General features: G+C 38.6%; 3 protein-coding genes across 9 annotated transcripts in view; 1 reads left to right on the top strand and 2 right to left on the bottom strand.

The window, feature by feature from the left end:
• The window catches only part of zdhhc14 (zDHHC palmitoyltransferase 14), a 41,734-nt gene extending 39,153 nt beyond the window's left edge, over positions 1-2,581 (bottom strand). For 2 of the 3 annotated variants that reach the window (XR_016145984.1, XM_039692292.2), the window contains exon 1: positions 1,563-2,581. Coding sequence is in view for 2 of the 3 variants with exons in the window: in XM_039692292.2 (XP_039548226.1) it covers positions 1,563-1,816 (254 nt within the window). In the remaining variant the exon portion in view is untranslated. The remainder of the gene's footprint in view (positions 1-1,562) is intronic. The other variant, XM_039692293.2, reaches the window with a different exon arrangement.
• A 580-nt stretch (positions 2,582-3,161) lies between these two features.
• Positions 3,162-12,551, top strand: tmem242 (transmembrane protein 242). The gene is made up of 4 exons (XM_039692299.2): positions 3,162-3,316; positions 4,301-4,401; positions 11,385-11,522; positions 11,634-12,551. The coding sequence occupies exons 1-4, from the start codon at positions 3,241-3,243 to the stop codon at positions 11,739-11,741; spliced, it is 423 nt and encodes a 140-aa protein (XP_039548233.2). The 5' UTR covers positions 3,162-3,240; the 3' UTR covers positions 11,742-12,551.
• Positions 12,552-12,563: 12 nt separating this feature from the next.
• Positions 12,564-16,028, bottom strand: part of arid1b (AT-rich interaction domain 1B) — a 132,639-nt gene continuing 129,174 nt past the window's right edge. For all 5 annotated transcript variants that reach the window (XM_039692287.2, XM_089118456.1, XM_039692289.2 and 2 more), the window contains one exon: positions 12,564-15,924. In XM_039692287.2, coding sequence (XP_039548221.2) covers positions 14,164-15,924 — 1,761 coding nt within the window. In that variant the 3' untranslated portion in view covers positions 12,564-14,163. The remainder of the gene's footprint in view (positions 15,925-16,028) is intronic.

Genomic DNA, 16,028 nt, shown 5'->3' with positions numbered 1-16,028 from the left:
TTTTGTACATTAAAAAGGTTCTATGGATGTTTAAAGGGATACTTTCCCCCCCAAAGTTATATACATTTATTTTATTAGTCACTCACCCTCATGTCATTCCAAAGCCAATGAAGATCTTTTTGATGAAATCTGTCCCTCCATATGTCACAACTACCACTTTGACACTTCAAAAAGTTGATAAAGACATTGTAAAACAACTAATCCATATGAATCGAGTGGTTTAGTCCAAATTTTCTTATGAGACTCGATCGCTTTATATGCTGAACAGATTGAATATAGGCTTTTATTTACATATAAAGATTCATCAACTGACACATTAAGCCTTGTTCACACTACATGATTTTAAAACGTTGAGCTGAACTGTGCGGTTCACACTACATAACTTGTTCTCTGTGAAATAATTGTTGAGCGGTTCACACCACACGACACAACGTGATTGATCCGCAACAGGAGGTAACGCACTACACGAGTTGACAACAACTCTGTCACTCAACGATTCTATCTTGTCTACAAACCACGTTTTGTCACGAAAAACGTGATAAAACGAACCGAAAATGGCGTGAAACAGCACGCGTGCCAAAATCCAGCGAAGAATACTGACCTCAACCCATGCCTTGCTCTGATTGGCTGTAGCTCATGACATCACCGAGGTTGAGTCGTGCGACAGCTCTGGATATCTAGCATTTTAGATATTTTTCTGGGCTCGGCAACGCGTCTGGGAGCATCTTTGATGCGTTGTTGGCTCCTTCATACTAACAGATTGACGAGCATTCATCGCCCGCTAATCCCCCGCAATTTGCACGCGATAACACCCTGACCTGTCGGCGAGCTCAACGATTTGCAAATCGGGCTTAAAATCATGTACTGTGAAGTGTGAACTATGCTTTCGTTGTAGTAAACTAAAGCTCAAGCATGTTCACCTGACATATGTGAACCAATGAGGTTCATTCTCGTGTTACGCTTCACATTTGAGCTTTAGCAAGAACCAATGAGGTTCATTCTCATGTTAAGCATCACGTTTGAGCTTCAGCAAGAACCAATGAGGTTCATTCTCATGTTACGCATCACGTTTGAGCTTCAGCAAGAGACTTGTTCTCGCGTGTCAAGCAGGTTCGGTTGAGCTTCTGTTTATGTTCGCTGATCTATGTTTATTTGTGAATAAAAGCCTAAAATAAATCATATTCATCATATGTTCATCATATAAGGCGATCGTGTCTCTTCATAAAATTTGGACTAAACCGCTCGATTCATATGGATTAGTTTTTGTGTAACTTTTTGAAGCGTCAAGGTAGTAGTTACATGTCAAAAGAGGGACTCTATTTTAAAAAAGATCTTCATTTGTGTTCAGAAGATGAACGAAAGTCTTAAAGCTTTGGGATGACATGAGGGCGAGTAAATAATGGCAGAATTTTCATTTTTGGGTGAACTTTCCCTTTTTGGCTCCTTATGAAACATGCCAATAACAAACCTTTATTTTAAAGAGTGTCCGTGGTCTACAAACATTTTGGTAGCGTCTGGGGTTGAGGGAAGATATGAGAACTCCAGTGGGTCAAAGTACTTACTCAAAGGCAAAGAAGAGGCCACTGGTCACCAGAATGAGAACCATGGTAAGGTAGAAGACCCCGGTCTGCTTGGCCATCATGATCCGCCCGTTGCAGTAAAACCTGTTTCGGCCAGGAAAAACCTGCCATTTCCTTTTGCTCTTCCTCTTCTTGCTGTGCGGGGTGTCCATGGGTGAGGAGTTGTGTGTGCAGATCTGGTTGTACTGGCACTCACGGATGGGCTCCTCAACCCCAAGATGCATGTTTCCCGTCATTTACACACCAGCAATAAAACAAAACTTTAAAGCAGCACAAGTGAATCAGTAACTCAAACGTCCTCAAGGACCTAACGAGACAGCTGGGTCTCGGAGAAACATCTCTGGTCTGATGGAGGAACCAAGCATTAGCCTAAACAACCCAGTCAAGGAAAAGCGTGGGACTGGAATCAAGGAACCATTTTCTCAGCTCCATGTTTTATTGCAATCTTCAATGATTGAATTGCATTACATTAAAAATGCTAATATTTAGATCCGGCATGGAATAAGATCCGAGTGTTTGGTTCTTCGCATGTTTGTTTGGATAACTCCTTCATTGCAGATGTCTATCCTCAACACAACAGGATGCGCTCCGGGACACAGAGGCATGTGGACATCGTGAACCAGAAATGTAGCGTTGTAAAAGATTGTTACTCCTTTGATGCGGTTCCAAATCCACTAAAAAAAGATTAGGAAAATAACGTCAGAAAAACGTCCTTCCGATGTCCTCGTAAATCCCGTTTCCCGTAGAGGGTCTTTATTGCATGAACGCCATCTAAATGTCTAGTTCTGCCGGCGCGCGCATGATATCACAACAGCAAACAAGCAAAGGTGGGCGTTTGATCATCTATATCCATTACGATAAAGGAGGGAGAGAAATCGCAGGATGTGGATGGAGTAGATCACCGCGTGAACTGCTTGAGCTCAAGGCACACGATGACCCTATAAACAGCGGCGCGGCTCAAATCATGACGAGCTGTCTATGTAGGCAGCATTCGCGTGCACTCGCTCACGACCAAGTGAGCTGCCTTTATAGTCAATATTTGGGGGTAGGTCTCAAAACCTAGTGATCTAGACCACATCTTTGAGTACGTGTCTTAAAATCTACAACAATAAAAACATCCATTATTATTGTTATTTTAATTTGCAAACAAATGCAGGTTCCAAATCCGCTTGTAGCATCAATACAAAACTATGTTACAGAAATATATATAAATTACTGTAACAAGACATTACTAGACAGCTCTCTGTCCGAGATGCCCCGAATGCTGTCTAGGTAGGCAGCTGAGCTCACTTAGTTTTGAAACATAGCCGATCTGATCAACAGAATCTCAGTACTCCTCTCAGACACATGTATCTAGTTCAATAACATTACGTGCTACAACAACAAAAAACACACAAAAAATGTATCTACATCAGCACACTTATTTATTGATCACGCATACAGTTCTGCAGCATTACTTTTACTTTGCCATTATTTGGATTTTATTCTTGTTTCAATTGATAATGAGAATGTAACAGTACGCGCGCTTATAATGACATTTTTGTCTAGTGAAATGCTGTATCAAGTCCACTTTTTAACCTAACTAGCTGTAATGTGTGATGCGAAAGGTTCCGCCTGACGTGTTTCCACCGGACTCGTGTGTGAGTCGCACCCGTTCAAGATGTCAGTGGAGCAGGCAAACGAGAGCGGGACAGTCAATGACACTCTCGAAGACGACAAATTGCAATTGATTAAAGGTTTGATGTATTGATATTGATATAGCATATGCGACTATTGTCATGAGCACGCGCACGCTTTATGAATTATCTGTTGACGTCCCTCATGAAGCAGCAGTTTAGTTAACTTCGTCTGATTAGTCACATAATATTATATTGAAAACTTCAATATAAATGTTAAATGTCATATCATGTATGACGACGTTATGGTCTATGTATTCGCTGCATTCTACATTTTGCCACATCACATGTAGTGATGTACGATTCGTGAACAAACCTTTATTTGAGCCGAGTCTTTTCAATGAACTGTTTAACGAACGACATATTCCGGTTCGTTCGCGAATCAAACTGAATCGGTTCGAGTGATTCTCGAGTCAACAACTCATTGAACTGAGAACCGTCTGTTTCGAGCTGAACGAAAAGATCATTCAATAGACAAACAGCAGAAATTTTGCAAATTACAAACTATTGGAACTATTCTCAATCACCAGGGTTGAGTTAGAATTTTATTAAACATTTTTATCAAACTTCTTCAGAGATGTAAATCAATTTTTGCATTGTTTAATGTAAATGCACACTATATTTACTTGGATTTAGCAGATTAAATTAATATTTAATTATTAATTAACTCCTTTTACCATTCTGTCAAATAATAATAATAACAACAATAATAATAAAAAAAAAATTTTTGTAACCATAAAAAAAACTGTTATCGGCATTCATAAATTCCTACAAATTTCTAAATCATGGCAAATGTTAACAAATTGCATTTTCATTGCTTTTTTGCTCAAGGTTTGTTTTGTTTGTGACCATGTTTTCGTTATTATTATACATTGACCACTGTGTGTTTGTTGTCTGTAGTAAAAGATGAACGTACGAGTCTGGCTGCTCTCAGTCCACACGCTGTATTACATCATGGTCCCTTTTCTTTTAAATCCAGTGGCTATGATGATATTGTCGAGGTGTATTGTTGTCACTTTATGGTACAGAGTGTGTTGTGTTCAGGTGGTGTGTTCCTGACTTGCGTCGGCACGGCGGGTGTGATCGCAGGCTTCGGCTCCACTCTGGCCATGGCTAAGAAGAAGAGTCCGGAGTGGTTCAGTAAGGTATCGGGAAACACTTCCTTCAGTTTTACACCAGAATGCCATGTGAAAGTGACAAAATATGAATTAAAATATATTTCTGTCGGAAAATGTTATTATTATTGTTATCAAGAGTAATGTTTGACTCAAGAGTTTTCCAAAAAATAGTGTAATGAAAAATGACCATAACTAAAAATTATAATTTTTAAGTGGAATTATTATTTTTTTAATCATATCATTATTTATCATGTAATTATTAGTATCAGAAATACTGTTATTAACAATAACATCAATTATAATATTCAACTCAACAGTGTTCCAGCAAAAGTGTAAATGAAAAAGGATTCCGCCATAATTAAGTGGAATAAAAAAAATCCTATTAATCATGTTATTGTTATTAATAGTATTATTAATTATCAACTATAATATTCAACTGAACAGTGTTCCAACAGAAGTGTAAAATAAAAAATGACCCTGTCATAAGTAAAATATTTTTTATGTTATTTATGTTATTATTATTATTATTATTATTATTATTATTACCAATAACTATAATATTAGTTAGAACAGTGTTTGTCATAATAAAAAAAATATTATTATAATTATTACTTGACAAGTGCTCTTGCAAAAAGAGCCTGACACAATTAAGTGGACCAAAAATGTACTTTTAAATGCAGATTCAATGTGAATACAAAGAAAACTGAGATCTTAGTTCAGCAGAGTGAGCAAAACACAAGATGTTAATCATATCTCAGTGCAAATTACAATATCCATATTTGTGAAAACAATCACAGAATGGTTTAAAGTAATCACGATTGGATTTTCAGAAATATTTCGAAACTGTGCCATCATAGTGCTCCTCTGTTTCCAGTATAATCTAGTTCTCTGAAAGCTGTTGTGTGCTTTGGTTGTTCCTGGAACCAGCAAATCACGCCAGGCTCACGTCGCTCAACTTAACGCAATTACACATCGCGTAAATGCTGACATCCATTCTGTTTTATCACTTGTTTTGAACATACACCCAGAAATGAACAAGACTCGTCTGTCTGTCTGCTTTTTGCATTCCTATTTTTAGCCCATTATCCCACATCAGTAAACACACGTCTTGCCAAAATGTTTTTTAAGCGGCTAAATCCAATTTAAGAGCGGCGAGGAGGTGGATCATATGTCTGGTCCAGGTCCACTGATGACAGATCACTTGACTAGATCTGCACTGTCCAAGGCAGTGTCAACATGGATGAAATCTCAAAATATGCAGCTTGTGGAGGATAAATGTGGGATTACTTTTTTTAAGATTGATTAGATTTCCAGTTTTTACCAGACAGACAATAAAAGGGTGAAAGATCTCACATGTAAATATAGTGTATGTATGTATTTATGTGTGTCTTTATACAGATATATATATATATATATATATATATATATATATATATATATATATGTATATGTGTGTGTGTGTGTGTGTGTGTGTGTATATGTGTATATATATATATATATATATTAGGGCTGTCAAACGATTAATGGCGATTAATCACATTCAAAATAAAAGTTTGTGTTTACATAATATATGTGGGTGCACTGTGTATAAATATATATATATATATATATATATATATATAAATACACACATATGCTTGTATATATTTAAGAAATATTTTCATGTATATACTGTATAAAGATATATATTATATATATATATATTATTTTATATATAAATAAATATTTTATATATAAATAATATTTTTTCTGAAATATATTTTTTTCTGAAATTAATCGTTTGACAGCCCCAATATTATATATATATATATATATATATATATATATATATATATAGAGGGGGCAGAATATCATAATAATATAACTTGAGGGTGGGCATAGTAGCACATTGTCCTACTCATTTTCTTCAGGAAGTTAAAAGCAAATTAAAATGTATTAAGAATAATTTAAAATGATTAAAAATGGCAATAAGGATTGTATCTGTGAAATTTGTGTTACATTATTATTATTTAAAAAAAAAACCTGTAAAATACGACTGCATATTCTCAGACGTAAAGCACGTTCCTCGACGGCTGCAACATGCGAAGCTCTAATAACAGCTAATGTAATATATAAAGCAGTAAAAGACTAAATTACATTAAAGCAGTTAATGTTGTTAACGGTCTGACTGTCTGAAACATCTGTTTCGTTTTTGAGACTTCTGTACACAAATAGCCTGTACATGACATTCTTCTTTCAGACGAATACAACCGGAGTTATATTAAAAATGTGCTGGCTCTTCCGAGATTTAGACGGCCGTACGCAAGTCGACTTGCGCCAAAAGAGCAACACTTGCACTTAACGCACAACGTAATGAGGAACGCGTTTGCCCAAGCTTACGCTTCTCCTACATCCTACGTCACACACAACTAAAGCTAGTTATTGTAGTTGATAAAGTTTAAAAATGAATATTTTTCTTACACAAACGCATCGCTTCACTTCAAAAGGCCTTTATTTTTTAATATAACCCTGATTGTATTCGTCTGAAAGAAGAATGTCATTTACACCTAGGATAAATCATGGGGTAATTTTCATTTTTGGGTGAACTTTAATTTCTTGAAATAGGTTTCTGATCTTATGCATGTCTTAAAGGGATACTGCACCATTTTTTCTTATTAAAGTGTTATTCCCTTAACTAAGATGAGTTGATACATTCCTCTGTCGTCTCAGTGCGTGCGCTCAATCGCTCTGGCACTTTGATCGCACTTATCCCAGTTGTTCATTAAATATGGGCCAAGTAGAGAAGCGACCAAACACCTCCACGTTTTCCCTATTTACTCGAGTAGTGTAACTCAACCTAGGACGGTGACACAAAATAAACCGTTGCGCTTTTCTAAGCATGTAAAATGGATAACTATATTTTATGGCGGAATACCACAGCAAGTGCTTGGGAACACTTCGACTCGGCGCAGTAATATCATCACTCATGAAAAGTCGTCTCCCCCCCTCTCACTCTCCGGACTGATGATATTTCCGCACCGAGTCCATATATATATATATGCGCCGAGTCGCGTATGCATCAACTTTGCATAGTTTAATATGAAAAAAACAGTGGAGTATACCTTTGAAAGCATGTAATATTTCATCAACATATAATAACTTACTCTCAGAAACAACTCTCCATTTGGGTGGAAAGAGAGTTGAAATAGCTAAATATGATAATTTGAGGCTTTACATTCTTGAAAGCTCCCAAAATCTGAGACAAAATGGATGAGAAATTGACCCTATTTAAAGCACATGTTAATACTGGCTTTAGTTGTGTAAAATCAATCAGTATCCCAAAGAAAGTGTTTACCGAAATACAGCAGCGTGCTCTTCCTTTGAAATGACTTTCAGGTGTTGTTATGAATCAATTAATTTGCTCAGTTTCCATGATCCAATGAATGCCCGATAGATCAAATCGAGGCTCTTGTTGCTTTTTCCGGTTTCATTCATAATGCATCAGAATATAAAAGTCAAATGTGTTGTGAACAGTTTGACTTGTGGTTGGTGTAGTTATAGCATACCAGCGCGCTGCACGATATTGAAGAAAAATATGATAACTTGTTAAATAATGCTATATATTTCAATGTGCGATACGATAATGCTTAAACATAATCAACATGCATGTTTCCATTCTTTTTGTGAGAAGAAAGCATCCCTACAACTTCTTCTCAGAGTAAATGGCAGTGTTTTACTGTAGCATTACATTTACACAAAGCACTGCTTAGTCTTGACTGTATGAATTAAATATTTACTAATTCTAATTAAAGCTACAAAAGTTATTCAGACAAGAGCTGAGAATGATTTAACGTCGTGCGCACGGACGATTAAAGCAGGTTTATTAGGTTGCTGTCACTTTAACTAAGATCTACACGGATCTGGTATATTGTTACATGTGGTGGTATTACAAATGTATTAAATGTTTAATTTAGATTCTAATATAAACTGAGAAAGCTTTCTGTAAATTGAATTTAGCATGTAAGATTAGGATTGTGATTATATCCGGCCTAGTATTGGTCAGATTACTGAAACTCTTAATGGTTCTTTCCTGCCCAACCTGTTTTCTCTATTGTATTTTAAATTGATCAGATCACTGAGATTCTCACCTTTCAGCCTAGATATTGAACCTTAGCTATTGGGCAGACTTTCTTTAATGGCTCTGGGATGGCTCTTGGAACTTCCTGGCCAGTGTTTTTTTAGTTAGACTCGAGACGAGATTTTGTTGACTACAGCTCGTGTTCTCAATAAAGAATCCTGTTTAAGATCCTGCCAGAATCCTGCTTAAAATCCTGCCTGCCCTAGTCTCCTGGGGCCTGTACCATGATGGTAGTTGAACAAACTCAGGGTTGCAGGATTAGTTTCGAGTTGACAAAACCATTCCAAACCAACCAGGCTTTGTTGGTATCATGATGCAGATCATTAACTTTTTCTGTCAACTCAGGCTTTGATCCTGAGTTTAGGAGTTTAGGTGTGACATCAGTAGTGAATAGCCAATCACATACTGAGAAAGAGTGAAAATCATTCAAAACTCATTCGAAATTAATTTCTTGCAAGAGAAGTAGCGCAATTCACTTATTAAATAAAAGTATTAAAATTTGAAGAATTTAAACAAATTAGAGCCAGACCGATATATCGGCATGCCGATATTAGGCATTTTCCAAACTATCGGTATCGGCAGTTATAATGGCCGATAAATGAATATCAGTAACCAGACAGAATTTGTCTGGTTGCTGATATTCTTCTAAATATCAGAAAATCGGCTGAATACATTCGAAAATGGTAAAACTCAACTGTTTAACTCTGGGGGAGTGGTAAAATGAGCCTATTTCCAAAAAAAGTGGAGTATCCCTTTAAGCTCACATGTAGTCATTTTATAGCTTCATTTATTGATTCTAAAGCGTATTTATATTACCTTTATATACGTATTCATTTAAAATCTGCATAATAATGAATTGAAATTGTACATGCGAGATTGTTTTAGGGTATAATAATTACAGAAATAATCTCTAAATCATACAAATTTATTTACTAAAAGCCATTTCGTCTTTTAAAATAATTTGCTGTGGAGTGACTTTATCGCGTCATACATGTGTCACTTTGCTCACGGCTGATTGGTCCAAGTTCGGTTTGCAACCTCTTACCTGGAACATAACCTGTCCCGGACCAGGGGCCTCATGTACAAAGACTTGCGTTGAATTCATACTAAAACATAGCGTACGATCAAAGCTGTAAATGTGCGTACGCACACAAAAAAACAGATTTATGAATGTCTACGTACGAAGGATCCCACGCATATTCTCTTTGTACATCCCAATTAACGTAAAATTGAGCGCACATGCACGAGCACAACGCCCCACCCAGTCTCCTCCCTCAATTAAATTAATTTAAATATGGTAATAGTCCAATTTGGCAAAAGAAACCTGCAAGGAAATGGCTAAAGAAACCTGCAAGAAATGAAATTTCACTGAAAATGTTTTCTATGTGAATATATGTGAAAGTGTAATTTATTCCTGTGATCAAAGCTGAATTTTCAGCATCATTACTCGTCTTCAGTGTCACGTGATCCTTCGGAAATCACTCTAATATGATGATTTGATGATCAAGAAACATTTATGATTATTATCAGTGTTGAAAACAGCTGTGCTTCTGCTTCATATTTTCATGGAAACAGTGATATAGTATTTTCAGGATTCTTTAATGAAAAAAAACTTAAATCAAACATATATAGAAATCTTATAATCTTTTGTTACATTATAAATGCATGTATTTAAACAAATTCAATATGTCCTGGCTGAATAAAAATATTAGGCTACTTTCTTTTTTTTACCTTTACTGACCAAAATAATTAAGTTTATTTTTTATTTCCTAGCAAAGCCAACGCTGCCATTGCTAGACGGGTTTGCACATGCTTTATGTTTTTACTTAATTGCATAGAATATTTTAATAAGACTCGTGTGACTTAATTTGTAATTGATAAATTATTTGACATATTATTAAGCAATATCTGACAGCTGGCGGTGCGATAGAACAATTCGTAGTGTAATGTTTGCCACTTCACCTTATTGCCTCTAGGAGTCGCCAACGGACAAATCAAGGCAAATGTACGTACGCCAGACATGAAGTTTACTTGGAGGAACGCACATTCTTCCGTTAATTTCACTGTTAGTACATCTGGCCGTGAACGTGAAAGCTGGCGTACGCCGTGTTTTTGTACGTACGCAGTGTTGATACATGAGGCCCCTGGTTAGCCGTGGAGTGTAAGTTACTATGGCGATGAACACTGCTAAAATTCAAACCAGTTTCATGGTACCTAAAACTCAGGGTTGGCACAAACTAAACTGAAACATAGCTGGCTAGTCACCTAAACCAGCCTCATGGTACAGGCCCCTGGTCTTCTACACTTGAGTAGAAATAAGTTTACCACAACACGCTTTCTTTCTCTACTGTTTAGTCCACTTAAGACATAACTGAATGTGCTGAGGTGAACACTCACCAAGAGTATTAAGCCATATAATCTGCGTAAGAAAACTGAATTCGGGATCACATGCTGTCCGAGAGGCGGCCTTCTGTGCGTACTTCACTCAAAAATGAAAATTCGTTCATTTATTACTCACACTCATTTATTACTCACACAATTGAAGATCTGTTTGATAAAATTTAGTCCCTCCATTGACAGCTACGCAACTGACAAATCTGATGCTTCAAAGAGTAAAATTGTAAAACTAATCCATATGGATTGAGTCCAAATTTTCCGAGGAAACACGATCGTTTTATATGATGAACAGATTTAATTGTCTTTTATTCACATATAAACATTGTACGTATGTAACAGTCATGTTTCCAGTCTACTCTCTGCATCAACCTAAAACTTGCAATCTTATGGTGTATTGAAATCATGCAGTTATCAAAAACTGTTGCGATATGCAAATCGTGATATGTACATTCGCAATATTTTGATAATGCCGCTGTTTTGCTGTGGATGAGCTCAGGGTGTAGTGGGAACTGCCGCCATGCCGGAGAGCGGAGCGTCGCTAGCGCTGCGGGCGTTGGGATGGGGGTCGCTGTACGCCTGGTGTGGAGTCGGCCTCCTCAGCCTCACCGTTTGGAAGGCCCTGGGTGTCCACAGTGTACGTACCTGATAAAAATGATGGCTTTAAATGCCATGTTCCCCTTTTTTTAACTTATTTCCCACTATAATCTGCAACCTTTGATTGATGTAGATAATTTCTCTATTGCAGCTGAAGGATTTTCGCCAGAAAATGCAATCCATTTTCCCCGCAATCCCCAAAAACGAAGAGACGAACTCTGCTCCATTTGACTGGAATTCCATCTTCAAGTCAAAATGAGTAGAAATTGCTTTTTATTATCAAAAACGCAGCCTTAACCGGCTGTCTGGAAATACCATTTATCTGATGGTCATGTCTGGTTAAGTGTGAGGCAACGGGTCACTTCGATCAGACATTTTTGACCCAGCAACTGGAGAACGCTTCACTGAAGGACTTGGCGGGGATGTGTTTGGCTTAATCTCTTGTGCCACACTGGATTTTACAAGCCCTTAGCCAAAAGATTTGGCAGTATTATGTTTGTACATACTGCAGTTTCAATTATGTTATTAAATTCACATCTGCCAGGTCAATTGTTTGCAAAGCATTGGCCTTATGTTTTTTTTGGGAACCATATTTTTGGAGCATTTATGTGGTCCTTGCAAATAACATTACTGCCCTTTGGCCGGTGGTGTTTATACATTAAACGTATCGAATTAAAGCAGCTATTGTGTTAAATTGGGTTCATGTGATTGCATGGTCTAATAAAAGCATCTCTTAGTAATCTTTGAAAGATGTTTCCAGGCTGTCCTGGAAAAGAGAGGCAAAGGACAAAAACATGTGCTAACGAAGAGCTAAAAACCAGCCCTCCCTTCGAGTACGCCAATGTAAGAGTGTTTTGTCCAGCTGCTTTTTTTTAGTGCGTGTAATCTGGTTAAAATGTGGATGTGACAAATGCAGCATTGAGCACGGGGTTGGTAGACCGGCCAAAAATATACCCATCAACCTTAACTGATAGGAATTAAGTGTTTTTGCTTCTTAAATATTATAATATTGATGATGTACATACTTGTATGACACACACAAAAAAATAAAAACAACACTGAAGAACAACGTTCACAGTGCTCGACCAAATTTCATGTACATTTACTTTTAACATGTGGAACATGTATAAAGACTTTATACTGAATAAACAATGGTCATCAAATCATATGGAGCAAAAAGAGCTTACATAAAGAGTTGTACATACTTTTTGTTAAAATCATTAAGTCATTTTGGGGTAACTTTCACATTGAATTACATTTATGCCATCAGACGTCTTTTCAGTTAGCCTGTAATTTCAAAAATCTAAGGCCATTAGAGGGAGCCATTGCTATCTCTCGTCACACAGCACTTCATTAAAGGACATACAGGAAAGTCTTTGGGGGCGTTCACACAGAATACATTCTTGAATTAAAAACTGAACAAGTGCGTTTACAGGCGCATTAAATCCCATACACAATTGCTAATGTACATGCTTTAATCCACAGGAGACGCTTTTCCAGCTCCCAAATTCATCTGATTGGTCCATTGTTGTAAAACCGACATTGAGCTGCTGTGTACCCTTTCAAAATACGAACTATTTTCAACTTGACGCTGGGCTTTAAAGACACCAAAAACAAAAAGGTGCAGCACAATGACCAAATGTGTCTGTTTGGCATGTGCACATATGACCAACCATTTAAACAAAAAAAAATGGCGCAGACCGAATGCAAGAACTCACCCTGTGTGAACGGCCCCTTACATGTTTGAAGACTATCCTCACCTGAAAACAATGACTTAATATTCATTTGCAAATGTCAATAGCATGTAGCATTAACTACTCACTTTGTATAATACCACATCTCTTGGAGGAAACAAAAATGTGAAAGGGGGCCCATTTAATGTACAGTTTCTATATACAAATTGACCCGTGGATATAGTATAGAGAAGAACTTTTGAGTTTGCCGTCAGAGAGAGGACCCTCTGCGGCTGCACTTATATGGAAGCAAGTCAGATTAGAAACCAACACTCGCTTGACCCTCAGATACTGGTGTGGTGAAACAGTGCAACACTGGTGGTCAGGTCAGAACATTGCCTGTGGTCATTCACATTTCATCATCTCCCCTCTGAGCCAGCTAAATCTATTGCACAATGCTTTTTTTCAGAGCTGTATACATGTATGTCTTAAAATCAGTGTTTTTTTTTTTTCTTTTTTCTTTTATCGCAACACTTTGCAAGAGAAGTTCTATCTACAACATGTCTCACAATTTAAATAAATCTGCATTCCCCGAATAAACAAATTCCCACAAGAAAACGAACAAAACACTGCATCAAAACAATTAAAAACATTCTGAGAGCAAAATACTCTAAAAACGCGTATCAGATGCAAACTTTGGTTAAAACAAATGAACAAAAAATACACAGATGAAACTAAACAAAACAAATAAAAAAAGAATAGAAAAAAAAAAAAAAAGACCAAGTATTAAATATCTGTATTAAAATCATTTAAAAATCCAAAATGAAAACTGGGAAATGGGGCAGAGGAGCTATATATATTCTCTATATATTCATTTGTATGTAAAAACATTTTTTGTTTGTGTTCTTTTCCTTAAATAAAAATATAACACCAACAGTTGTGTGTGATCTCTGTGGCTCAGCTCAGCCGCGCGTTCCCATGATGGCACTCTAGGCTCCTTTGTGCGTGTCACGAACGGCCGAGCTTAAACAGTACCTCACACAGGATGGCTGCCACGCCAGAGTTCAGCACAGAGGACAGCGAGATATCAAGAAGCCGGCTCTCGAAGAGCACAAACTCGGGCCTGTTCTCCTCCACTTGGGCCATGGCCAGCAGGGCTTTGGCGGCTCGGCACATCATGTTGATGCTGGGCGGCTCAGGGTGGGTGGAGTGTCCCATGTGCAAGAGACTGTGAGGGCTCTGCTGATACTGTGCCATGGAAACACTGTCCTCAAGGAAGCCTATCAAGGCTCCCACGCTGCCCTTCTGCAGGGCTACGGCTCGGGCAGCTGTCGGGTCACCCTGTGCAAGATTGGAGAGAACAGCTACGGCCATCTCGCGGCACACCTGACTCTTTCGCTCACCGACATGCCTCACTAATGTGGCGAAGAGGCGCTCCTGTCTGCTAAAAGGAGGAGTGGCCAGCAGAAGGTCAACATTTGAGTCTTGGATGCTCAGTTTGCACAGACACTCCAGCACAAGCCTCTGCGGCGTAAGCGAGGAGAAGCCGTTTGCCGTGCAAAAGGGGTCCTGGGCCTCTGCTGAAGGGCACACCATCCAGTGGAGCAGCCCGTCCAGAATCGGAAGGCAGATACTTTCTGGATAAATTGACAGGTCTAGCTGTCCTGAAATGTTGGCAAGGGTGACCAAGGTGTTCTCACGCAAGGCACCAAGGCAGTCCCACCACCATTCATCCTTGCTGCAAGCCAGACCTCGCTCTTCCTCTCTCTGGTAGGTAGGTGCCATCCTTTTTCTTTTAGGGTGCTCATGGTGCAGAAGCACTAGTTTGCCAAGAATGAGCACTAAACCTGGGTGCCGAGCCAATTCGCTGTCATTGCCAGGGACAAAGGAGAGTCCACGAATGATATTGGACACACAGATGCAGCGCTTGGCCAACTCATCTTGCCAGCCCTCGGCTACTGAAAGAGGGGCTTCATCCCAGCATCGGGGCTCATCTTCCAGCAACGTAATGCTGCTGTTGTTCTCTCTGTTGCGGAAGAGGAATGTCTGAGTTTCACCTCCTGACAGCAGCCCTGGACGAGAACTTAGCATGTCATCTACAGTGGCTGTCAAGTTTTCCTCTGAAGGGCCTGGAAGTTCCCTTTTCAGTTCCTCTTTCCTCCTGGGCTCTTCTTCAACCGTTTCTTTTCCAAGTGCCTGCACACCTTCCTGATTCTCTAAGGGCTTCTGTTCTTCCTCTTCCCCACGACTCTCTAAATGGGTCTGGATGTGGGCAGTGGAGTCCCCTCCACCTGCTTTCCAATGTAGCAGACCACTGGTGAACTCCCCGGCCAGGCCTAGCAGCTCTGAGCGATCCTCCACAGTATCAGCCACAGCCTCTCTCTCCTCAATTTTCACTGGGAGCTTGTCGAACTTACTGGCTTGCTTGGGTCTGGGCTCCACTGGAGGACATGGCTCTGTACCAACTTTGTTCTCTTCTTCATCAGCCTTACCCTCTGCCAACTCTTCCTTTTTCTCTATAACGAGTGCTGCCGAGCTGCTCGGCTGAGGTTTCTCAGGCTCCGTATCTAATTGCTTCTCCACTTGTTCTGCAAGGGATTGGGTTTTCAGGTCTTGATTGGAAGGTTGCTCTTTTTCTGTAGGTTCTGAACACGAGCCGAGGAGAGTTTTCTGACCCTCTGATCCAACTTCGTATTCCTCAAGGATCCCAAATATCTCTATTAAGCACCTTCTGAAATATTCAACAATGAGCTCCAAGAAACCGGGCATCTAGAAAACCAAGACATAAAATCCATTACATTATTATAGCCTATTATTTATCATAAAGTGCTATTAAATATTACCACAAAATGCGTAAAAGTGATACAAGACTT

Source organism: Pimephales promelas, chromosome 13 (assembly GCF_988280905.1).
Source record: "Pimephales promelas chromosome 13, fPimPro1.hap1.1, whole genome shotgun sequence".
NCBI lineage: Eukaryota > Metazoa > Chordata > Actinopteri > Cypriniformes > Leuciscidae > Pimephales > Pimephales promelas.
This window is presented reverse-complemented; position numbering and strand designations above follow the sequence as displayed.